At 47.1% G+C, this 26,266-nt stretch overlaps 1 protein-coding gene and 1 non-coding gene across 2 annotated transcripts in view; both read left to right on the top strand.

The window, feature by feature from the left end:
• LOC142584228 (uncharacterized) overlaps nt 1–26,266 on the top strand; it is a 254,736-nt gene that overhangs the window by 74,945 nt on the left and 153,525 nt on the right. The window contains exon 4 of the mRNA XM_075694382.1: nt 3,100–3,245. Within this exon, the coding sequence (XP_075550497.1) occupies nt 3,100–3,245 (146 nt within the window). The remainder of the gene's footprint in view (nt 1–3,099; nt 3,246–26,266) is intronic.
• TRNAS-GGA (transfer RNA serine (anticodon GGA)) lies at nt 22,402–22,476 on the top strand. Its single transcript has one exon. It is a non-coding gene; the product is annotated as a tRNA-Ser (tRNA).

The following is a 26,266-nucleotide window of genomic DNA, read 5'->3' on the forward strand; positions in this document are numbered from 1 at the left end:
ACATGAGGCATTGCGTATACAGCGGGGCCAGTTTTTCTAGAACAATTTGCCCACCATCCTTCAACAAAACTGCTGTTACCTGATCCTCCCCTGCTGCCTTCTCCCTTTGCATAGCTCGCAAGGCTTTCTTTACTTCTTCCGGCGTAAAGAAAGCCTTGGGAGCTATGCAGTGCACGAAACAGCTCAAATGTCGTCGTTCGAGCTCGTTTACGGAAATAACCCGACGAGGACCCTGGACGCGGTGTTACCACCGACTTCTATTGCACACTGCTTAAAGATGCGCATAAGATTGTCGTTCATAACTTCAACACTAAGGTCCTCTTCGTGAGTTAAAGCCGAATACCTATTCTGTAGCTTGATGCGGTGTTCCTCTATTTTCCCTCTTAACAATAGATCATTGATTGGCTTCTTATGTACCAGTTTCTTCCAATCCTTCCTAAAGTCTAGGCTAATACGAGTTCTTACCATCCTATGGTCACTGCAGCACAATTTTCCGAGCACATCCACATCTTGTATGATGCCAGGGTTAGCGCAAAGTATAAAGTATATTTCATTTCTAGTCTCACCATTTGGGCTCCTCCACTTCCAATTTCGGCTATCCCGCTTGCGGAAGAAGGTATTCCGCATATTATTCTGTTCTGTAAACTCTACTAATAACTCTCCCGTGCTATTCCTAGAGCATATGCCATATTCTCCTACTGACTTGTCTCCAGCCTGCTTCTTGCCTACACTATCATTGAAGTCGCCCATCAGTATAGTGTATTTTGTTTTGCCTTTACACATGGTCGATTCCATTCATAGAAGCTTTCGACTTCCTGGTCATGATGACTGGATGTGGGGGCGTAGACCTGTGCGACCTTCAATTTGTACCTCTTATTAAGTTTAACAACAAGACCCGCCACCCTCTCGTTAATGCTATAGAATTCCTGGATGTTACCAGCTATATTCTTATTAATCAGGAATCCGACTCCTAGTTCTCGTCCCTCCGCTAAGCCCCGGTAGCGCAGGACGTGCCCGCTTTTTAGCACTTATGTGCTTTTTTCGTCCTCCTAACTTCACTGAGCCCTACTATGTCCCATTTAGTGCCCTCTAATTCCTCCAATAGCACTGCTAGACTCGCCTCACTAGATAACGTTCTAGCGTTAAACGTTGCCAGATTCAGACTCCAATGGCGGATTCTTGGCACCCTCTGCTGCGTCGCTGGTCTGGCCGCCGCCGTGGTCAGTTGCTTCGCAGTTGCTGGTATATCGCTACGTATATTGCGCTACGTATATCCTGGCATAGCCGAGCTAACCACTGCCAATTTTTTTTATTTCTCCTCGCTTTTCTTTCGGCGACGCACATTTCCGCTGGCGGCGTTACGCACGAGCTGTTATCGTTTCGCGCAGCGCACGATTTTGCGCGCTGTGACAAGCACACATGACTAGCGGTATTATCCAGTACTACACGAATACTGTGGCAGAATAAGCGGATCGCAGAACATGATCGCGGCGCTGGAACACGGTAGAAAATAACATAGTTTCGGTAACTGCGTACGTGACCGCACGACCGTGGGAACAAGCAGACGAAGTGGAAGCGCATCTCGCTTGCTTCGGTGTGAAGTAAAGCAAAAAACATGCAGACATTCCGTTTGTGTGTTTTAATATTTCTCTAAACGTTATTTCGTCAATTGAAGCAACAGACCACACAAATAACAGATGCCTTGAAAAATTCTCGAAGCCACGTGTCACCATGAGTGACGTCACACTGCGAACTCGAGTATGTAGGCGCAGGGACCCGAGTACGTCATCCTCCGGCTTGGAGAGCGGCGGCCGCGAGGAGAAGGAAAAACTGCGTCCAGTTTGATGTTTCAGATCTTTGCACAGCTCATAGCGATGGAATATTTTGCAGACACTATCGCTATCGCGCAATGTGTGCTCTGTGCTTGTCAGCTCAAAATGGCCCCACCTGGTGAGGGGCCCTTTAAAGAAGACGATTAAGCGTCGTCCAAATTGTTGATTTGGCCTTACCGAAGCGAACTTAGAACGCACGCGAGAGCGTGCTCGCCCAAGGAACGCGCGGACAACACAGGCTACCAAAAACGAGATCGAGGGTGATGTGGCTTCGCGGCAGTGCCCTTTCCCTTCACGCAACAGCTCTCGCACTACTGAGGCAGCACGTGTTCGCTTTCGCCCGCGCTGCTCTTTTGAGGCGCGCTCGTGACTTGGCAAGCGAGGGCGTGCGCGGCCAAGGAACGCCGGATAACACAGGCTTCAGAAAACGAGAGCGAGGGTGACGTGGCGTCGCGGCAATGCCCTTTGCCTTCATGCAACACCTCTCGCGATACTGCAGCAGCCCGTGTTCGCTTTCGCCCGCGCTGCTCTTTTGAGGCGTGGTCTTGACATGGCTTCGCAGCCAATGGGAACTCCGTCGATGTGCGCTCATGACGTGGCGTCGCAGCCAATGGAACCTTAGGTTCTGTTTCACTGCTAGAATATACAGGCATCGACTTTTTCGCCCAAAGGCCAGTTGACGCTTTCCCAGCAAAAACGGGAATCTGAACTGCGGGCCACTTTATCCCTCTGCTTGTCCGATATTACTCCTGTTCACTTCAGGATGCGGTGTACTGCCACACATCACTTATTTACTAGCGGCTATTCCACGCTTGGCGGGATGTTCGACAAGCCGTGTTCCGGTCGCAGTAGATATGTAGTTCGTCGCGGTGCCATAAGTCAACTACTATTGATTTTACTTATGGTGTTGGTCGGTGATTCGAGCCTACTTAATGATAAAAATGCGACGTTATTTCTTCCACTAAGTAGAAATTTATATATACTCTAGTTAGGACGACTCAGTAGAAAGTTCTGAAAGGGTCTTTATGCGACAATTGCTCTCTTTCAAGAGAGTACGCCGTAGCTTGGAATTCTATAATGCGACGGACGCACTTATTTACGATCAATCGTAATTGCCCACCGCAGTACATGGTATAGGACTTCGGTTAGTTTGGGCCATATGAGCATCACGTGCATCATTACGTGCAACGAAACACCTGTATACGCGACTAATGTGGATCTCCCCTTCTCTCTCCCCTGCCCCCGTTCACCTTTCTTTCTCCTCCAGGGTAATGGGCCATGGCATTGGGAAAAATACTTCGAAGCCTTCAATGACCTTAACCTGGACTATCTGCAAGATGACAGCATGGTCAGGCTGGCACATCCGAAATATCTACTCGGCCTTGATGCGTACCTTGAAACTTGGATCCAAACGTAAGGACTCGATGCCGCTTCAATACATTTCCCGCCCTAGCTTCGCAATTTTTGGCCGCATCATAGACGCTGCATTTGTAGTCGTTGCACAAAGAGGTGTTTGACTTTGTAGTTAATTTTTGTCCTAGCATTGAATCAGAGGTGCTGCAGATTCAGTGGAGCACGTAGAACCGCCATGACCACGACGTGTACCACGTGCGGGTCCCCAGACTTGGACAGAGATGCTTTAATGTTGTACTACAATACCGATGCAAGATATAGAAATCATATCTGTTTGAGATGCAAATGATACAGGATAAAGATCATCACCATAATAATATTGTAACAGATACGAAAGGCAGGGACAAGAAGAGAAGAAAGAGAAGACGAAGAGAACGAGGTTGAGACGTTCGTTATGTTCTTCAAACGTGCGGCCAAAGATTACAACATCATGGAGGTAACACATGCATGTCTCCCACTTTAGACCACGTAGTACTGTGTGCATGAATCTCTCAAAGGTGGCAGGAGCATTGCAAAGGCCAAACGGCATAACATTAAATTCGAATAGGCCATCTGCAGTCACGAAAGCGGTCTTTTCCTTGTCGGCAGGGTCCATAGGTATTTTCCAATACCCCGATCGCAAATCAAGTGTTGAGAAGTAAGAAGCAGCGTGTAAGCAATCAACGACGTCATCGATTCGCGGGAGTGGATAGACATCCTTCTTCGTCACTGCGTTTAGATGTCTATAATCCACGCAGAATCTCCAGGAGCCACCTTTTTTTCGGACCAGGATTACTGGGGCTGCCCATGGACTAGATGACTCTTGAACGACACCTTTGTTCATCATCTCCTTGACTTGCTCGGCAATAACTTGCGCTCGGACGATGACACTCGGTAGCGCTTCTGGCGGATGGGGTGTGCTGAGCCGGTATCTATTCTGTGACGAGCGCGGGACGACGGTAGATGAAGGGGTGCATCTCCATGCGTGAAGTCGAATGCAGCCTCATGCCTGGCAAGGACTTGTACCAGTGCTTGCCGTTCCAATGTACCGAGAGCCTTGCTGATCATGCCAAGCATTAGCTCTTCAGAATGGCGATTATCGCAAGGAGAGCAAGCTGTAGAGACGTCCGTAGTTAGTGCCGCTATTGAGCTACATGCGGCTTCATCGAAAAGAGCGATTTTCATACCGCGAGGAAGGACAACCGGCGTGGCGGAACAGTTCAGCGCCCACAATGTGGCGACTCCTTTCGTCATGCACACGCCAGAGCAGGGCACAAGTATATATTATTTAGCACAGTTTATGCGGAGAGGCCTAACCACAAGGTCAACACAATCAGCATCAACAGTAGTTGTAGAAACACGAACGGGCGTCAGGCACCACGATGGTGCAATCACTTCATCAAGAACACTGAGTGTGTCTGTGTCCCCGTCTTCACCACCCAAGCTTTGTTCGGAATGTGCTGATATAAATAACTTGTTCAATGAGATTTCGCCACAACCACAGTCCACGGAAGCGCCGTACTGTTCAAGAAAATCGATACCAAGAATAACGTCGTGCGAAGAACGAGAAAGAACAAGGAATGCCGACACAAACACTTTCCCAGCCAACAAAACACTCACAGCACAAACACCAAGGGGATGAAGCCACTCGCCGCCTACTCCACGAAAGGTAATACCGTCGTTCCAAGAAAACATAATTTTGTGGCCTAGCCGGTTTTTGAAAGCGAGGCTCATCACAGACACAGTCGCCCCAGTATCAACTAACGGCATGGTCGGTATTCCGTCAATCAAGACATTCTCTTTGCTTTTGAACATCACAACAGGCAGAGGTATTTCTTGCAAAGACCGTCCGGCGACCACACCTCCACTGGCCGCGGATGCTAGTTTCCCGGTGGCGGTGAGGAAGAACGGCGCCGAGGGGACGGAGAGCGACGGGGGCGGTTATTTGGTGGCGTCAAACTCCGCTCAGATGCTGGCGAATCGCTGCGCCTGGTCTCTTGCGAGAAGTGGTCCATTGGGAGCAAATCGGTCGTCCGCAAGTCATATGAAGTACGGGTTCTGGGTGGCGAGAGCATCGGTGGTGTCCTACGTGATTGACGGCCTTGGCGACAATACCGAGCTATATGGCCTGTGGAACCGCAGTTGTAGCACACGGGAGGGTCGCGGTTGACAGCGTCTTCCTCGAAACGAATGGTAGGCGGCTGCGGTCGGCGAGAAAGTTCGTTGTCATGTGAATAACGTGTCTCTGCTGCTTGCTGAAATCCGCTATATCGTGCATAAGTCGCGTCGTGGTAGTAGGGTCGGTGCTGCTCTTGTCGCGGCCTGACAGAAGTCACAGGGCCTCGGGGTTGAAAACGCGACTGCTCTCGTTCTGGTCGAGCGTCATAGGTAGGGCCTCTGTCGTGGAAACGTGGCTGCTGTCGGGGCGCGAGTTCATAATCCTCAGTGCCTCTCGCCGCAGGATACGGGGAGAAGGATGCCACGTTTGGATCGAAATCTGGTGATAGGCGGAAGCTATGAGTGCCTGGATGTGTCACTTGCGCGTGCAGGCTTAGCTCTTCCCGAACTATTTGTCGGATCGTTGATGCCAGATCGAAGGGCTGGTTGGTGTCCACGCTTGCAACTGTCGTCACGTTGGCTAGCCTGCCAAACTTCGGTGTGATGCGCCTCGTCTTCAGTTGCTCGAATGATGTCAGCGACGGAAGCCAGGTTGTCTTCTGCGATGAGGAAGTTATAAACATCCTCGGCAATTCCTTTTAGGATGTGCCCGACTTTGCCTTCCTCGAACATTTCAGGGTCCGCCATCCTACACAGTTTTATTACTGCCTCCATGTAGGTCGTGCAAGTTTCGCCTGGCACTTGCGCACGTTGCAGTAGCGTCTGTTCTGCCCTTTTCTATTTCGTGGCGGAGTCGCCGAGCCGTTCTTTGATTTCCGAAACAAACCTTCCCCATGTTGTGAACGTTTCCTCGTGATTGTCAAACCACAACAACGCAGCATCCGTTAGAAAGAACACGACGTTCGAAAGCTGAGAAGTGCTGTTCCATTTGTTAGCGGCACTCACTCGGTTATAATGGATGAGCCACTCCTCTACGTCTTCGTCCGATCTTCCGGCGAAGGGACGCGCATCTCTCAGTTGTGGAACGGAACTGGTCGGCGCCGCAGTGGGAATGGGCCGTTGTTCGTCTGGGTCGTGGGACATATGTAACTCCGGTGGATTCGGTGGGAGTTCTACAAGGCGACGGCTCCGCCGAAGAACCTGTGGTTCAGCCTCCGTCTTCGGGTGTCGATTACCCAGCACCTCAACCACAACTGTTACGATGAGTTGCGAAGAAATGGTTTTATTTACAGGGGATGGACGATGGGTCGTAGCGTGATCGCAGCGCACCGCGGCCTCTCAAACTCCTCGTTCTCTTCGTCTTCTCTTTTTTCTCTTCTTGTCCGTGCCTTTCGTATCTGTTACAATAATAATCATCAGCCTATTTTATGTCCACTGCAGGACGAAAGCCTCTCCCCGCGTTAACCAGTTACGCCGTTCCTGCACCAGCTGTTTCCTACTAGCACCCGCAATTTTCTAATTTCGTTGCACCACCTACTTTTCTGTCGTCCTTTACTGCGCTTCCCTTCTCTTGGTACCCATTCTGTCACTCTAATGGCCCAACGGTTATCTACTCTACGCATTATAAGACCTGCCCAGCGCCTTTTTCTCTCTTCATGTCAATTAGAACGTAACGTCTATACCCGTTTGCTCTCTGATCCAAGCTGCTGTCTTTCTGTCTCTTAAAGTTATGCCTTGAATTCTTCGTTCCATCGCTCTTTGCGCACTCTTTAACTTGTTCTTAAGCGTCTTTGTCAGTCTCCAAGTTTCTGCCCCATCTGTCATCACCGGTAAAATGCACTGATTGTATACCTTCCTTTTCAATGATAACGGTACGATTGTATTCAGGAGCTCACTGTGTCTGCCGTATGCGATCCAACCCATTTTATTCTGCTGTGAATTTCCTTCGCATGGTCAGGGTTCCCTGTGATTAGTTGACCTAGGTAAACGTACCCCTTCACAGACTCTAGAGGCTGACTGGCGATCCTGAATTCTTATTCCCTTGGTGGGTTATTCAATATTATCTTTGTCTGCTGCATATTAATCTTCAGCCCCACTCTTACACTCTCTCTGTTAAGGTCCTCAATCATTTATTGTAACTCGTCCGCAGTGTTGCTGAATGGAACAATCTCATCGGCAAACCGAAGGTTGCTGAGGTATTCGCCGTTCATCGTTACCCCTAAATCTGCCCAGTTTAATAGCTGGAATATTTCTTCCAAGCACGCACTCAATAGCATTGGAGAGATTGTCTCCTTGTCTGACACCTATATATATATATATATATATATATATATATATATATATATATATATATATATATATACACCTATATATATATCTCTGACACCTATATATATATATATATATATTATAATACCGTAACCGATGAAGTTGTCCAGCGCTGTTTAATCCAAGACAGGCAACGCCCCAGCTGATGCGCGAAGAAGTCGAAGTCGAAGAACAGGGAACAGGAAGAATTTTTGAAGACCGATAAGAAGCAGTTTCCCCTCCAAAAGCTGCAACAGTTAGTTTTCCGAGTGCTGGTCTCGACAAGATGGGAAGTGGGGCGAAGCGGTGATGTAGAGCGCCGGTAAGGCGATGGAGAACGACGTCTGGCCCTTCAAAGCCCTTCTGCGATGCCCTAACTTGCAGATGTTGTACGCGAAGTGCGGCAAGTAATTTGTGAATCAGAGCCTCACGTACGGTCCCTAGCACAACCAGAGCGTATACTGCGGGTATGATATGCCCAAGTTTTACAGAAGGGCATTTGGCGTACTGACTATGCATAAACTACAGCCATGCACCAGATGCTGCCTTGCAGTAGGCCATCCATGGCGGAAGACCCCGTAAAAGCGATGCATGACGTACTGCAGATCGGCGCCCTTTCTGCCACCACTGTGGAGAGGCTAGTAACCTGTATCATGAATGTAAGTATCGCCGAGTGGGACTGCGTGGTTTCTCTGCATATGAACCTAGCCCTCGAAACGGTGAGCGCCTTTACGAGATAGAAGCATTCCTCTCAGCGCGCGAAAGTATTTCGAACCCCCAGCAACATGAACCTCGACCGGCAGTGCCTATGCGTTGTCGGTCACGGAGTCCGTGTCCATCCTCCATTTCACCGAGGCGCCGCTCATGATATCCGCGACCGGAAAACTAGAGCCAGCGACTATGGAGGCAAGGCCACTAAAGCACGGAAAACCGAAAGCCCTCCATCGCTAACCCGACGAGGCGACGGCGGTGACGCAGCGACGAACAAATGCAGTGACGGTTACGTTACTTCTGAGTTGCATGTCACTGTCGACGACTTCCATATGACTACATTCATAGACACTGGTGAGGACTATTCAGTTATTAGCAGTGTACTCTCCAGAAAATCAAAAAAAGGTATTGATCCATTGGACCGGATCATCAATACGTACAGCCGAGGAACATTTAATCGAGCCCGTAGGAAGGTGCACTGCAAGAATCAAATTTAAAGGCTTTATTTACGTCAGCAGCTTTATTGTTCTCTCCGAGTGTTCGCGTGATATGCTCCTGGGTTATGAACTGTTATAGAAGCAAATGTCGCCGTCAACGACTTGCAAGGACCCCGTGTGTTGTTTTCCACGGAAAATGCTGTCACCATTTCTAATATGGCACAACCGCATATTTCTTCTCTGCATATTGTGGGTGAACACTTGACGGTGTGGGCTTGGTGCAGTGTGACTAGTTGTAAGGAGTGGTGCATTTAGTGACTGTGAGGGGCTTGCAGAGGAAATATCAGGCTGCTACTTGAAAAGCAAGTATGCATGGCAAGGGTCCTGCTCACCTGCGTAACGGATGTACGGATATCTTCTTGACCAACTTTGGCAATGAGGCACAACACGTGGTGAAGGGAAGAGCCATAGCAACTCTTCATGAATATGTACAAGTTACGGATGTATCGCCTCTCCATACACCATCACCATCCTCTGTGGCTTTAGACAGTGTCCCTGCATCTACCAATATTGAACGAGAGATGTCATCACCACAAACAAATGAGATTGGGAGCTTGGTCACAGAGTTCGCTGAATGCTTATCTACTTCATCGAAAGTCCAGTGTACGCAGGTTGCAAAACACCGCGTTGTGTCGAAGAACCTGTAAAACCAGTGCACCATTACCCGTACCAAGTAGCTCCAAAAGAAATGGAAGCGATATGAAGCTAAGTATAGGAAATGCTCAAGCACGACGTAATCCAGCCATCCAATTGCCCCTGCGCATCCCCGGTGTTTAAAAAGAAGAAAAACACCCCACGCTTTTGTGTTGATTATAGGCAACTCATGAGATCTCGTCACGAAACAGGATGCATATCCCCTCCCAAGCATCGACGACACCTTGAGAAAATACGCGATGCTCACTTCTTCTCTGCTTTGGACCTTAAAAACGGGTACTGTGAAAGAAAAGTGGACCAGCAAAATCGTGAAAGAACGGCATCTGTACGAGTTTAAGGTGTTTCCATTTGGTGTGCGTTCTGCATCCGCCAGCATCCTGCGGATAATGGGCACTGTTCTCTCCGGACTGAAATGGCAGTCGTGTTTCACCTACCTTGATGATGTGGTGGTTTTTCACTACATTCGAGCACCACATGCAGCGACTGAGAGCAGTTATGGATGCCATTCGCATGGCAATTCGGTTGTCGCCAGCTCCGCTTTCTCCGACACATTGTCAGTGCTGAAGAGGTCCGCCCAGACTCTTTCAATGTTCCTTTCTTGTGGTAGAAAGAACAAGAAGACGCCTTTTCTGAGCTGCGACATTCGCAGAGTCCGTGCATACTTGCCCATTTCGATGAGTATGCTGAAACAGGCATCTACACCAACGGGAGTAACAGTGGCAGAATGAAGCGAAAAAGTGATTGCACATGCAAGTCGTAATCTATCGAAAGCCGAGACAAATTACTCAGCTACAGAAAAGGAATGCCTGGTGGTTATGTGGGCCATCATCAAGTTCCGGTGTTAGTTGTACGGCAGATCGTTTCGGGCCATCAGCGACCATAATTAAATGTCCTGGCTGGCGAACGTCAAGGACCCTTCTGGAAGACTCGCAAGATGGAGCTTGTGTCTACAGGAATATGAAATCACGGTCGTTTGCAAGTCTGGTCTCAAGCACAATCATGCTGATTGCTATTCGCGCGCACGAATCGAATCTACATCTCCTGAATACGACAAGAGATTTCTCGTTCCTTGGGGCTGTGAACACATCTGAAATGGCTCATCATGAGCGTGCTGACCCGGAATCACCTCTGCTCATCCAGCATCAGGAGGTTCGACAAGTGAAATTTCCTCGAGTTTACGTTCGTGGATTTTGTTTTTATGTCTTCAAGAACAACATCCTCGACAAACGAAACTTGGACCCCAGTGGCGAGACGTTTCTACTCTTCGTGCCTTCATCGCCATGAGCTGAGGTCTTAGAAGCTTGCCATGATGATCCTTCAGCTGGTCACTTAGGTGTTAGTAGTGCTCTGGCGAGAACGCGCCAACCCTTGCACCAATATTACTGGCCGAAGCTGATGAAGTCAGTGCAGCGCTATTTCAAATCGTACCGAGATTGTCAAATGCGCAAAACACCGCTTTTCAAACCAGCAGGCCTTCTGCAAGCAATACAGCCACGAGCAATGCCATCTTAATAGATAGGAGTGGATTTACTTCGGCCATTTCCTGTTTCGTCCTCAGGAAAGCGGTGGATTGTGGGAGCAACGGATTATCTGACCCGGTATACCGAGAGTACCTCTATCACAAGAACAACCGCCATTGAAGTGGCTCAGTTTTTCGTAACACACAGTATTACGACATGGCGCACCTAAGGGTGTCATAATAGACAAAGCAACAGCTTTTATGGACCGCCTGTTGCAGTCTGTTATGAAACTAACACATTCTGATCATAGAAAAACTACGGCATACCATCCGCAGACAAACGGCCTGATAGAACGGCTCAATAGGAAGCTCGCCGACATGATCTCGGTATACGTGGGCATGGAGCATCGAACGTGGGACAGTATTATGCAATACGTTACCTTTGCGTACAATACTGTAGTGCGAGACGATACATTTCACGCCATTTGAAGTTGCTTACGGTCGGTCCGCATAACAACGACACTTGACGCGATATTACCAGTGAACATCAGCGAAGACGACCCTGACGTTATTTAATACACAAAGAGGGCATAAGGCGCATAACAATTGGCAAGGCACCGCATCATACGACGGCAATGTGTCGATGCAAACCAGTATAACCTAACGCGAAGAGATGTGCAGCAGAATCCTGGAGACAGTGCGGGTATGAACATCTATGCGTACGCCCCGCCTTTCGGGAAAGCTACTGCACCGTTATTTTGGCCCATCCAGAGTACTGCGCCGACTAAGCCCCTTAAACTACTAGGGAATTTATAAAGGTGAAATGTGCTCCACACGACGTAGGACTCGCCCAGAAGTCGTACTCGTAGTAAGAATGAAAGCTTACTACAAAGACATTGAAAGCAGATTTGGTACTTGTGGCGACGAATAGCACCGGCCATACCCTCAGCTATGTTTCTTCTAAACTGTTGGCCTCTCTAGGTCTTTTCTACGCATAGGGACGATGCTTCTTCGGAGGGGGACTAATGATGCCAGTATAACGAGAACTAAAACACGCCTGCCGCATCTTAGCTGTGTCCCAAAGAGCCGCCGCACTACAACCGTGAAGCAAGGCACCGCAAGGCAACGCAGCGCCTCACGTGCCCACACGACGTGCTCACAGACCGCTCGCTCGTGCTCGAGAATCTGATGGATGTCACGTGACAGGAGGAGCAAAAGAAGAGCGCGACGTTCGAAGAGTCGAAGCTGGACAGCCATTTTCTTATTTTGTTGAGTGTAAAAAAATTATGGGGTTTTTGCCGAAACCACTTGCTGATTATGAGGCACGCTGTAGTGCAGGACTCCGGAGTTTTTGACCACCTGGTGTTCTTTACCGTGCAACTAAATTTAAGTACACGGGTGTTTTCGCATTTCGCCCCCATCGAAATGTGGCTGCTATGACCGGGATTCGATCCCGCGACCTCGTGCTCAGCAGCCCAACACCATAGCCACTGAGCAACCTCGGCGGGTATGCCGAGTGCTGAGTCTTTGGTGTTGACGGGCACAGGTTCGCCCAGAATAAATCAGTTTTGCTTAGAAACGGCTAGCGTAACTGTAGGTTTCAATATAGATATATGGCGATTGGCGCATGATGGCCTTAGTTGCTTATGCACCTTTAAACCCAACGTGTATATATATATATATATATATATATATATATCGGTTAGCCGGAGTACTTAGAGACATTCAGCTGCGTCACTTTCTTGTTAAGTAAAAATGCTGCGTGCCACATTAATAGCAAGCCTGGGTGATAAAGTTGCCGGTAGATTCATACTGCGGCGATCGTAAAGTTGTAGAGCACACGCCGAATGTTTTAGCCTACATCTGTGCTTTGATTGCGTCAGGACAGAGTCAGGGGGAGTGTTCAATCGCCTGACACTTTGCCAAGACTAGTGTTTTTAGGTATCCCGCTCGACATTATTGTTAGCTTGTTTGCAAACTCAATTACCGTTCACAGATTGCCATATTACCGGCAGCAGTACCGCGTGATAAAACAGGAATTACCGTGTGGATGGCTCTAGCAAGGCTGGTAGGAAAATCTTTTTACGCTTTGCGCAAGTGCAATACGTTTGAAATGTTTTTATGCCGCGCGAGTGATTTCGTTGAAGAAAATCGCGAAGCGACTGCGAGTTACCAATTGCAGGAAACTCTCGTTAAGACGAACTAGGTTAAGCCAAATTCTCGAATATAACGAAAAATGTTGCTAACTTTTGTTGGGTTTTCCATAAACTCAATGATAAAAAATCCGCTTAAGACGAACCGCCTAAGACGTGCTCTTCTATAAAGACGAACATTCGGGGTGACTGTCAACGCTAGCGATCCCGGAGGCTACGGTGCCTCGATGAGCCGCGTTCGGGGGCACGCGCATCATGGCACCCTACGGCAGGCCTGCGGCTCACATCGCCCGTGGACAGAGACTAAAACAAGAGGAGGAAACAGATTCAGTGGCGTTTCGCTTCGTCATGGGTGACACGCGAGCGTGTTGGTCCTGTAGCGGACACGAAGCAATTGGCCCTCGGTGCGCGTAGACTGTCCGCATCGCAGACTGTATTCAAGACAGGGCTCTCGCAGCCACGCCATACGCCGCAGCCACCGGAGTACAACGTTTCTTTTATTCGCTTACTAACTAAAATAACAAGCATGGAGTCAGCGCGCACAGGCTAACATGAACACATAACACTTGACGACCGAGGACGCTCTCTGTCAGAACTGTGGCGCGAGGAATTGTGGCAGCAGTAGCGAGCGAAGTGATCTTCGCACAGTGTATCGCTTTAACGCAAATTGAGTGGTCAGAACACAGCGTATGCAAAGTTTCGAGCCATCGGCCCACCTAGACTGTGCCCCCAAAGCAAATTGCTTTCAAGTTGAAGCCTGCGCGACCGCGCGCCGCCGAGTTCGCTAGCTTGGAGCCTGCACCCACGACCTGTGAGGCGGCAGATGCACTGTTTCGCTCCCTAGTGAACTTTTTCCAGGAGCACAAAGGCACAGAATGATGTTTAAGGTCATTAGGTGAAATGACATCGTTTGTGGCAGCTAGCCGATTTGCCTTGAAGCGCGAAACGTCCTTCACGGGCTGGATGAAACCAAGCAAGTTTTCAAGAAAACAGTTTTCTATTATGTTCTGCCAAGTAAATGCTTTTTATGTTATTTGCCCTCCGTTTTGTGTCTACGTCATTTACCGTTTTGAAGCAAGATATTTCGATGCACCTGGTTATGCCGCCAATTATTCTTCGGATAAGACGAACAAATTTTCATGGTCCCTTCGAGTTCATCTTAAAGGGACTCTACTGTATGTTGCTGCGGACGCTTTACATTAGCGTTTAAGTAGAGTAAGGTAGCTAGGTCCTTGCGGCATTAGCTCAGCTTGCTCTCTAGTTTAATTCTGGGCCACAGGATGTCGCTACCAACGTTGTGGCTGCCATAGCCGGTATCCCACAGTCAGTAATAAGCTTACGAAGAAGCTGGAACAGTATGTTGGCATTGTATTTGCTTTTCACAGCTAGCTGAAATCTATTTATTTACTTATTCATTAATAATACCATGAGAATATGCACAATACCACGGATGAAGGCACACACCAAGAAAGAAACGAATCAAACGCTTATACGTAGTATACAAGAGAATAAAATTAATACGAAGCTAGGTATAGCAGTATAAGTGTAAAATAAGAGGCACCTTGCGATTGTTTAGAATAGCAAAACAATGTGGACCACACTCAAGATCACTCAGTAAAGAAATGCGCGACAAAAAATATCCATCAATGAGACCTGTGGCTGATTGTGGGCGGTAAGTGAATGTTGTACATGTTTTCGGGTAGAATATATGTGCCTTGTAGTATCCGAGCCACTGTTTACCAAATGCGACAGTAATGTTTCAGACATAAGTACCGCAAATTGATTCCAGCGAGGAAATTCTGGGAGGTCGGAAATTAAGCCCACCCCGAATTTTTCTTAAGCGAATTTCCGGCCGTTCCTCAAGCTAGTTCTTGGACCTGACTTTTCATTAATTCATGATTTCTTCCACTGATGGACTCTCCTATTACGGTTACGCTAATGTTATATTTATTAAAGGAGAAGAACTGGGGGGGAGGGGGGCGGTTGCCTGTAGGGCTTTGAAAATGTACACCTTTATATAGGATCCTCAAAGTTCAAATATCTATATTATTAAATAGGGTACAATAGGTACGCGTATACTGTTTTCAGGTGTAGCTTAGGATTCACAAACACAGTTTTCGCGAACAAGTAGAATCATCAAATACAGAAACAAGAAGAAAATACTAATAATCTTACCAGTATTCGTGCTTACGATAAATATTTGGGATATACAAACTTGACGACAAACCTATTCTAGGACAACCCCCTATTTACTCACACTCTTAAGGCGTTTCGGTTCTGAAGTATTAATAATCAAACTTAGCATCAGGCACGCAGATTTTGCTTTCAGTGGCGGCAATTTCAATACAAAGGTCAACATACCACGTGACGCATCCGAGTGGATGGTGAAAAAGGTAGCCAATCTTGCTTTTGCCAGGCGATTGAAGGAGTGTAGCTGTCATTAGCTTCACTTCGCTTCTGTACTGGCGCGCAGTACAGAGTTAGGTACGTCACATCGAAATTAGAAAATATAGATTGCAAAACTTAATGAACATCTATGAACACAAATGCTTTACGAATGGTAGATAAAACGGAATTGTCTTCCAAGACGGTTGTCTTCAAGTTCTAATATAAATGCAGACCATAATCGCGAAACGTAAAAGGTGTAAGTCCAGCGTTGTCCTGTCCTTTCCTTTTCCTTGTGCTCGCGTCCGTACTTCTTGGAACCTCCTATCCGTTCAGCATGAACAATTGGCCCAGCAAAACACGTTACTAAACGTAAGGGTAATTGGCAAATTTCTTTTAACGGCGTTTTTGCTTGCTCTCTTTGCTCGCGAAAAGAAGTGTTCACAAAAGTACACAAACCCCCTGTGTAACATAGCTAGCATAGCCTATATAATAATATTAATTTACTGATGCATTGACGAGCTTCTATATTGAAAGGTGTACTTATTTATCCTTTTCTCCGCTAACTTAAAGTTATCGCTCAGCGCAAGACGCGCCTACAGATTTGGAACTTACTAGAAGGTTATCCTTAATTCTACATGATTGGTCTGTTGTTTCCGAACCGTGCGTAATCTGAACGTGTGCGCAACGCGAACTGTGCACAACTTTCTGGGAGGCATTGGGCACCACCGATTACATAAGAACCTTCGAAGGGGGATGTACGAAAGCGGACGCGCCTGATCCGCAGATGAGATTTGGGCGATTGCAGACTCTGCTTGCCGCGGTCTTTGTGCCTCGAGTGTCACTTGCTTTTGTGGGCAGAGGTTCACCCCAAAAAGTTAGTTTTGTGATTCGCAGTTTTGCTACTGTGTTGTTCGCTGCCTGCGATACATTAGTGGTGCAGGCTGAGGCATTTCCCCTTGATACCTCTCTCGCTTTCTGTGTTCTTCTCTGCCACTACAACGTGACAGAAAGTTCGGCAGCGTGTTACACTCCTGTAACACGTAAGGGCGAATGCCTGCTGCACACTTGGTAATGCAGTAAGTTATGCGATCGGAGGGGTGATACTTTTTTGCAAGACAAAACGAGCCGCAACGTCAAGTACGCATGAAGCTTTAGGTCGATGCCCCCAGCGACAAATGCGAGCACTTAATGCACTCCCTAAAGATGCACCATGCTTGTCGCCAGCAAGTGTTAAAAATGTGTAACACGAGCAGAACGCAATTACGTTGCGTCCTCTAAGCAAGGCATAGCAACACTCGTGGTGGAACACCTTGCTCCCGCCACTTTGCACGTTGCATCTCGTTTCTCGCTTGGCGAGCATCCTTCCGAGCCCTACCGCGCCATCCGCCAGGCGCCGGGCGAGCGCCACCCACTGCCGTCTCTCGCTTCGCAGTCGACTCTTCCCACAACCTCCGCCGCCGCCGCCGCGTGACGTCAAGGACGCAGCACCAGCTTTCTTTTTTTGTCAGCGAGCCCCACTTGTTCCCCTTTCCACCCGCCACTCGCTCGGAGAAGGTCACATGACATGTGTCTTCTTTTTCTGTCTGCGCGCGCCACCCGTTTCCCTTTCCGCTCGGTCCTCGCTCGGAGATCACGTGGTTTTTTGTACCACTCGACTAGACGCCGCGTTTTTTTCCAAGAACAACGCCACAACGCGCCACTTAAGGCTTTCGCCTTCGTACGTGCTTAAACTTGCCGCGGTGCCTCACGGACTGTGGTGTTCCGCTGTGGGTTGTGGGTTCGATCCCGGCAGTGGCGGGAGCATTCTGATGGTGGAATGCAGGAAAGGCTCCTGTATCATGCATTCAATACACGATGAATAACTCCAGGTGGACAGGAGTAATACGGAGCTTCCCACAAGAACGTGCCTCTCAATAAAATTTTGGTTTTGCTTGGTAAACCTCCAAAATTTACTTTTTGATTCTAATATTTGTGCTCCCAATGTGCTCACTATGTTTGGAGCATGCAATAAATCACAAGAAACAAGCAAATCGACAGAAAAGTACGCTAGCTGCGATATCTATATGCGTAAGCATTTCTATGCCTACCCAACGAGTGAAAACGACCGTCCATTAACGTGAGACAATAGCTTTCAAGATAGAGCCCGCAGCAGCGAGCGAATTGACTTTCGTGATGTTTCTCGCTTCAACGCTAAATAAACAGCGAGAACACAGCGCACACGAAGCTATCAGCACTCGCTGCACTGTGTCCCCATCACAAATCGCTTTCAAGATGAAGGCCCGTGCGGCCTCGCCATACGCAACCGCCGCTGGTGTACGGTTGGTTGTGGCTCATAATGGTTAGACGCGCATGGATAAGCCGCTAAAGAGCGATAACGGCTTATAATGATCGGAACGTCATCAACGTACCTGGCGCCGCCCCTTGTAGTAATTTGCTTGCCTCATCAATTCCCATTGCGCCGCTGGTCGCAGCAGTTCGTGTCGGTGCAGCGCTGTCGTTTAAACTGGTCGGGTCAAGTTTCATAACTTTTATATTGACACCGGGCTGCGTGGAGGTTAGCAAGTGGCACAATGCTTACACATACTTATACAATTCCCAAAGTAGTTCTTGCATAAATTTTTTTAATGGACAGCGCAAAGAGCGATGGAACGAAGAATGTTAGGAGTAATTAGGGAGTTTTAGAATAGGGGCCCCAATAGTTTGGGGCCCCAAAGAGCTTTGCGGGTGTTAGCGTTGGGGCACGTAGGAGTGAAGAGTTTTAGAATAGGGTTTGACGTTTGCGGATAGCGTCTTGCGCTGACAGCGCCACTACGGCGTCAAAGAAAAGCTATTAGAAATAATTAAATAAAATATACCATTTTATGATAGGAATAATAATTTTTACTTGCGTGTATTCGCGTTTAAGTACAATTTAGAGGTTATTCTCTGTAAGCAGCAAACGATTAGTTGCGCTTAGTTTTGAGCAAACCAACTTTACTAGCCTTCACGAGCCAAGCTTAGCCGTGTTAGGCCTACGAGCCATAAAATCCACAATCGAATTCAAAATCAGCGGCGTCTAATGAGTCAATCTTCATAACACACGCTAGTTGAGAGAAAGCGATAACCGCACTCACTTCTCCTAGCTTGGGAACTTCACGCGTTACCGCGAATCGAACCCAGTTTTGTGCTAGGTTAGAGCCGTCGCTTCGATGGGTGCCGCCATGTTTGCCGACGCAAAGCTTTTGGGGCCGCTATTTGGGCTCCCGCTAAATCGGTGAAATAGCGTTCCCAACGCAAAACCCAAACGGAGTTTGCGTCTTGCGCATGCGCAGTGGCTTCGACGCTATTTCTTTGGGGCCCCAAAACGTTTGGGGCCCCTATTCTAAAACTCTCTATTAAGAGACAGGAAGAGAGGGGTGTGCATGACGAACAAACGGGAATAGCCGATATTCTAATTGACATTACGAGAAAAAAATGGAGCCGGGCAGGCCATGTAGTGTGTAGGACAGATAACCGCTGGACCATTAGAGTTACACAATGAGTGCTGAGAGAAGGGAAGCGCAGTCGAAGACGTCAAAAGACTAGGTGAGGTGATGAACTGAGGAAATTCGCAGGCGTAAGGTTGGAATCGGGTGGCGCAGGACACCGGTAATTGGACATCGCAGGAAAACGCTTTCGTCATGCAGTGGACAACGAATAGGATCTTGCTGCTGCTGCTGAAGAACTTTCTTTGGCTCTTCCACGCACTTTCCTGTCCATCAGTTTCTGTCCGTTTAATGCCAACTTGGGATAACGTCTGTTACTAGGTGCTATTATCACCGAACACCTATAATTATTTTACAGAAGGGAAACTCTACCTTCCACAGTGCAACGGAAATATTAGCGGTGGTGTCATTAATCAAAGCATGCGACCGAGTAGTCGCACTAGTAAAATCAGAGGTAACATCGTCCTCATTGTGTTGTGGGCAATATGACCTAGCCTTGGGTATAATGGTTGGTCTGGTAGTGTTGCACACTCGCTGGTTTTGCGCATTTTGTTACCGCTGTTTGAGGTGGTATTCGTGTGTACGGCACTCTGCATCTTTCTCTGCATATATCTTTGATAAGTAGACAATTGACCGAGAGGGCTCAATTGCCCAAACAGAAAAAAGCACAGGTCAAACAAGCAAGATTATACAGTTCATTGTTAATGGAGAATCAAGCAGTACACGTAATCCATAATTTTCTTACGTCCGGGTCATTCATTGCACGCGAAACATCCGAGACCCCAAAATCGACCATCGCCGATTCTCTGGAAAAGAAATGGGCTCGTGAGCGGTTGTGTGAATAAGTGCTCACCAAAGTATTTTTCTCGAGAAAAGATTTGGTGACGTAAGCACTTTTGTTTTAGCGAAGAAGCAGTAGTTGGTTGGAGTAAATTTTTTTCTATTGAAATGTGAAACTACATAGACTGATTAGTCTTAACTTTGAATATTTTACTAGCGTTGTTCTTTCATGTGGCATAATAGGTAAACAGACATAAGAATTTGTTGCGTCGAATTCGTTCGGTGAAAAAGCTGAAAAATTGTACGTTTTCAAATTTCTTTTTGCATAAGTGTCGTTTCAGCCACAATACCTTGAACGCTTTTGACTGTTTTTATTATTTACACTTCAACATCGCTAAATTAATAAAGAATTCGGTCTATTAAGTTTACTTCCAAAGCTCCTAAAAGTAAGATAATTAATTAATTAATCAACCAATCTTTATTTCCGACATAAATACAATGTCGTATATGTACACGAGGCGTGGTAAAAGAAAACATGTGTTTCCTGACAAGGCTTTCGCCTCGGGAGCACACTTCAGACAGCACTTTAGCCAAATCAAATACAGTGTGCAATGATTATATATCATACAAAAGAAGTAGAACAAAACAAAGGTATTATAATGCATAGGAAACACAAGAGATTGTTCACTTGACATACATTATGAACTGAATTGAATAATCCACACAGAGTAACAAGTCATGCAATATGGAGCATTACGTTGTGTCACCATATAAATATGAATATATGGGATGAGATCATAATCACAAATCAAGATATGCATTACATACAACGATGAATTTCATTACCTATTACACAGCAGTTCAAGCACCAAATAATATCAGGTAGGAACGGATATTTTTCACAAGAGTGCTTTTATTTTCTTTTTTATTGTCAAATAGTTTTACTGTTTAGAGCGTGATCAAATACAGAGGGATATCTATTACGAAAGGATATTATTTGATTATGCATTGTTCGCGTGCCATAGGTTGACCGGAGTCTGTCCAACTAATATATTCGTCCGTAAATTATATACTACATCACGCTTTAAATATTTTTGGAAGAAAAGTTTGAAGCTATTCTTCATTTAAAAATTAAATTATGCGGTTTTACGGGCCAAAACCACTTTCTGATTATGAGGCATGCCGTAGTGGAGGACTCCGGGAATTTGGACCACCTGGGGTTCTTTAACGTGCACCTAAATCTAAGTACACGGGTGTTTTCGCATTTCGCCCCCATCTAAATGCGGCCGCCGTGGCCGGGATTCGATCCCGCGACCTCGTGCTCAGCAGCCTAACACCATAGCCACTGAACAACCGCGGCGGGTAGTATTCTTGATTTGACAATAAACAAATTTCTAGGAAGAGACTGTAGAGGTCGGCGTATGGTAAGATTTTTTACAGCTGTCTGGTACAGATATTGAAAGACACACTAAACGCGAAGCTCTTTTTTGGATTGCGAAGAGCCGTTCCGAATCAGTCTTGTTGCCTAATCCCCAAACTAAGTGACAGTACACAAGAAGTGAATGAATTACTGAAAAATATAATTGTTTCTTCAAACGCATCGCTATATGCTGTTTCATCCGGTACATCAAGCCTATGGACCAAGATGCCTTCAAACGTACATGGATGACATGGTCGGACCAGCTTAAATCAGATTTTAAGCAAACACTAAGGAATCGACAGGCATTTGTTGACATGATTTCAGTATTGTTGATGCGTAATTTGATATTATGGTTTATAGCTTTAGGAGCGAAAATCATATATTGTGTTTTGTTTACATTAGGCGCTATTCCTTTAATATTCAGCCATGCATATAACTCGCTAAGCTTGTGATTGCAGCAAGGCAAGATCAGATCCGGAAAACAAAACGTATCGTCTGCATAAATAACGATATCTGGGGCTAAAGGTATATTTAAAATAGCATTTATCTATATAATAAAGAGCGAAGGACAAAGAATTGATCCCTGAGGAACACCATATTTTATATTGCCCGTCTCAGACCGATTTTTATGAAGTTGTGCGTACTGTTTTCTTCCACTCAAGTAATTTTCTATAAGTTGGCCAGACAGTCCACGAATTCCGTACATTTCTGGTATTTTTAAAAGTAGTATGTCATGTTTGATGGAATCACACCTTTTGCGGAAATCAGTAAAGATAGCATTAGTATGAATAAAGGGAAAACGAGACATCCACCCGTTCGTAGCAATTGCTACAAAGGAGACCCATACGGGTTCCTCGAAAGAAAAGCCTCATAGCTGAAGAAAAATTCGTCCAGGTCCGGGACTCGAACCCGGGACCACCGCCTTTCCGGGGCAGCCGCTCTACCATCTGAGCTAACCAGGCGGCTAGCAGATGGCAGGGCGAAGTCGAATTTGTCGACAACACGAAGCAAAGGCAAGAGTTTGACGTAGTAGTTCTGCGGAAACCCGCAAGGTGGAGAGAAGCAATGAATAAAGGGAAAACTAGACATCCACCCGTTCGTAGCAATTGCTACAAAGGAAACCCATACGGGTTCCTCGAAAGAAAAGCCTCATAGTTGAAGAAAAATTCGTCCTGGTCCGGGACTCGAACCCGGGACCACCGCCTTTCCGGGGCAAGAGTTTGACAAACTCTTGCCTTTGCTTCGTGTTGTCGACAAATTCGACTTCGCCCTGCCATCTGCTAGCCGCCTGGTTAGCTCAGATGGTAGAGCGGCTGCCCCGGAAAGGCGGTGGTCCCGGGTTCGAGTCCCGGACCAGGGCGAATTTTTCTTCAACTATGAGGCTTTTCTTTCGAGGAACCCGTATGGGTTTCCTTTGTAGCAATTGCTACGAACGGGTGGATGTCTCGTTTTCCCTTTATTCATTGCTTCTCTCCACCTTGCGGGTTTCCGCAGAACTACTACGTCATAGCATTAGTATACAGCTTCTTTTCAAAGTTTGAAAGTATGTTATCCCTAATATCTAATAGAGTTGTTTCAGTGGATTTGCCCGTTTGATATCCGTACTGCTGTTTACAAATTACGTTTTTATCCTTTAAAAAGCTGTTTTTTCTTTTGTAAATTACTTGCTCAGAAATTTTAGAAAAAAGGGGCTATGCAGAAATTGGTCTATAATTGTTAAAATCGTTTTTTTTTTCACCTTTAAAATTTACTGTACACGTGCACGTGGCAATCTGTCGGGGAATATGCCAGTAAGAAGCATTCTGTTGCATATATAAGTAAGTGGACTGACAATAAAATCGAGAGAGGCTTTGATCGGAATGGGACTAGTACCGTCGTCTACTGGCGAACAAACGTCAACGCTTTTAATAGGTCTGTACCTTATTCTTCCTATGTAGGCGTCATAAACAGCGATTCACTGCAAGTTGGAAAACATACGAGTGGATAGACTTGGATGACTGTACACATTCCGAGTTATTGATAGCGCTGGCGTCCAAGAAGTGTTTGTTTAACCCGTTGGCAAGCAATTGTCCAGAGAAAACAAGTCGATTCATCTTGTGCTCAGAGGGCAAAAATGCTCTTCTTCCGGTTACAAATTTATTAAATTCTTGTCAAAGCAACTTGGGGTTGTGCATTACTAAGGAAAACTTGTTTTCGTAATAATCAGATCTTGCTTTCTTGAGGTCGACATTGAGCCTGTCGCGAAATTTCTTAAATTCTCAATTTTTTCTTTGTTTTGAGGAACCGAGAGAATAATCTATTTTTTTATTACTACTCTTATGCAAATCTTCGGTAATCCATGCCTTTTTCGCTTTTCTGTGCTTTTTGACAACGTGTGGGAATGCCTGGCAATAATTGTGATGGATTTTTCTAAGAACACATCATACGCCTTAGACGGATTCGTTTCTCTGTACACCTCATTCCAGTTAGTCTCAGCTATCAAAGAACACAATATGGCCACGCTGAACTCATTCACGATTTGTCGCTTACATTAGCTTTCACTCAAATCTTTATTTAGTGGAAATTGTGCAAGAAGGGAGAAATTATAACTCATGTTAGACATAACCACCCCATACAAAATGTTGTCCAATGGAAAACTTGCAAAACATAAGTCGACTAACGTTTCAAAATGCTATGTAACTCGCGTGAGACAATCAATACCATTTTCAGAAACGTATGAAAGTCCTAATTCAAGCAACTTTGCCTGGTTAGAGGTATTTTTCATGAGGTCAAGTTTTAGGTCACCAAAGATTGTTTGCCATTTATTAATGCTTGCGCGTTAAAAAAAAGACTGTATTGTTTGAATCCCACCGATGGCAACGGTTGTTGTGGTCGCACCGATGGTACGACCTGTTGGGAACTCGGCGCTGACGCCCGTTGTTGCACCTGGGTCGCAAGCCCCAAGGGTAGCGTTGGCCTGGCGGCCTGGGGTACAACTGGAAGCATCCGAAGGTCCCGGCAAAGCATGAGTCGACTGGAAACAACAAAACAACTTGTTTATTCTAACATCGCAAAGAGTTGGCGGTCAGGTTGACCGAAGTAGAGAGACGGGAGAGCACTTTACTCAACAGAAGAAATCGGAGCCCTCCCTTTGGCGTCCGGGGGCAGCTGTTTTTATACTCTCGCAGTTGAGGGCAAGAAGGAACCCCTCAATAGACGAGCACGTGATTGTACAATGGGATAAGGTGACGCATACTGTCGTAGCGCCGCCGGTCGGGCACAAAGACTGGGAGGAGAAGGTAACTCCTACTGTCGTATCGCCTCCGGTCGGGCACAATGGCTGGGAGGAGAAGGTAACTCCTACTGTCGTATCGCCTCCGGTCGGGCACAATGGCTGGGAGGAGAAGGTAACTCCTACTGTCGTATCGCCTCCGGTCGGGCACAATGGCTGGGAGGGGAAGGTGACCCCTGCTGTTGTATCGCCGCCGGTCGGGCACAATGGCACATACACTCACACACGCACATGAAGACACGTGGCATCGGAACATGCCTGGACGCGCTTGGCGGGGAGCGTAGCGGCGACGCCGAACGGGCCAAAATGTCTGCCGCTTTGTTGCAGTCGCGCCGGCTAAACCGCGCGTCGTAGGCGAAACGTAACAGACCGCCCCGCCGGGGGAAGAAGATCCCGATCGACAGGGGACTGCATCCGCTGTCCGGAGGGATGTCGCTCGATGATGCTCATAACCGAAGTCGGGCGTCCCTCGACGTTTCTTGAGCGCAGCGCACAGAGAAGGCCTCGTTCTCTCGCTCAGGTTCGCACAGGACACTGCAAAGTGACTTCGGGAGAGTTCACATTCTTGTTCTCGTTCCCGGCAAGCGTTAGAACTACGCTGAAACTCAACCGCTCAGTCAGCAAGCACGGCACAACGCTCACTAAGCCCTGCCAGGCTCTTTCCCCTTTTATACCACTGCCTAGTTCCTTACAGTAGTCTAGCATCACTCAGAACGCGTCCACAAATTGGAAAATTGCACTAGAAAGCATATCATCACTTTGAAACACTAAACAAAAGCAATATGTTAAAAAAATCCTGCCTCAGGAAGAAAAACATCAGTAACAAACAATTTTGAGGCTGATTCCTACGTTAGGGGCTTCGACTTAAGCCATCGGCGTTACCGTTGAGACTCCCCTTTTTGTAACGCACCTCAAAGGAATATTGTTGCAAAGCGAGGCTCCAGCGCAGGAGGCGGCCATTTTTGGGAGAGATGGTCTGCAGCCATTGGAGAGGGCAGTGATCCGTCTCAATGATAAACCTCGAGCCGGCTAGATAGCATGACAATTTCTGAACGGCCCACACGAGACATGCACACTCTTTCTCGGTGGCGCTATACGCCTGCTCACGACTGGTCAGCTTACGACTAGCATACAGGACGGGGTGTTCTACTTCTCCATTTTCCCGTTGGCACAGTACAACGCCCATGCCTCGCTCACTAGCATCGCACTGAACAACGAACCCTTTTGTATAGTCTGGCGATCGTAGCACAGGCTGGCTTGTTAGGGCACTCTTTAGGGCGCTAAAAGCTCTTTCCTTTGTCTCGTCCCAGACGACTGTTTGAGGCTCTGTCTTTCGTAGAGCATCCGTCAGGGGAGCCGCGATATCAGAGTACCTGGGGATGTACCTCTGATAGTAGCCGGCGACACCTAAGAACGACCGAATATCGGTCTTCGTGCGCGGTTGCGGGAAGTCTCGCACAGCGGCCACCTTTATTTCAGAGGGGTGGCGACGACCCTGACCAATCACGTGACCGAGGTAGACAACCTCGGCCTGTGCTAACTGGCACTTAGGAGCCTTGACTGTCAAGCCCGCTTCGCGCAGGCGGGTTAGCACTGCCCGCAAGTGTGCCATATGCTCAGACCAGGATGCGGAGAATATCGCTACGTCGTCTAGATACGGTAAAGCGAATTCTTGCTGTCCCCGCAACACTTTATCCATGAGGCTTGAAAAACAGTATGGCGCGTTCTTCAAACCAAAACTCAACACTTTAGGACGGAATGTTCCCATTGGGGAAATGAACGCCGCATACCTACTAGCCTCTTCTGTAAGTGGAACCTGCCAATAACCCCTGACAAGATCTAGGGTGGAAATAAACTGAGCGCTACTAACTTTCTCAAGG

Source organism: Dermacentor variabilis, chromosome 6, assembly GCF_050947875.1.
Source record: "Dermacentor variabilis isolate Ectoservices chromosome 6, ASM5094787v1, whole genome shotgun sequence".
NCBI classification, from domain to species: Eukaryota; Metazoa; Arthropoda; class Arachnida; order Ixodida; family Ixodidae; genus Dermacentor; species Dermacentor variabilis.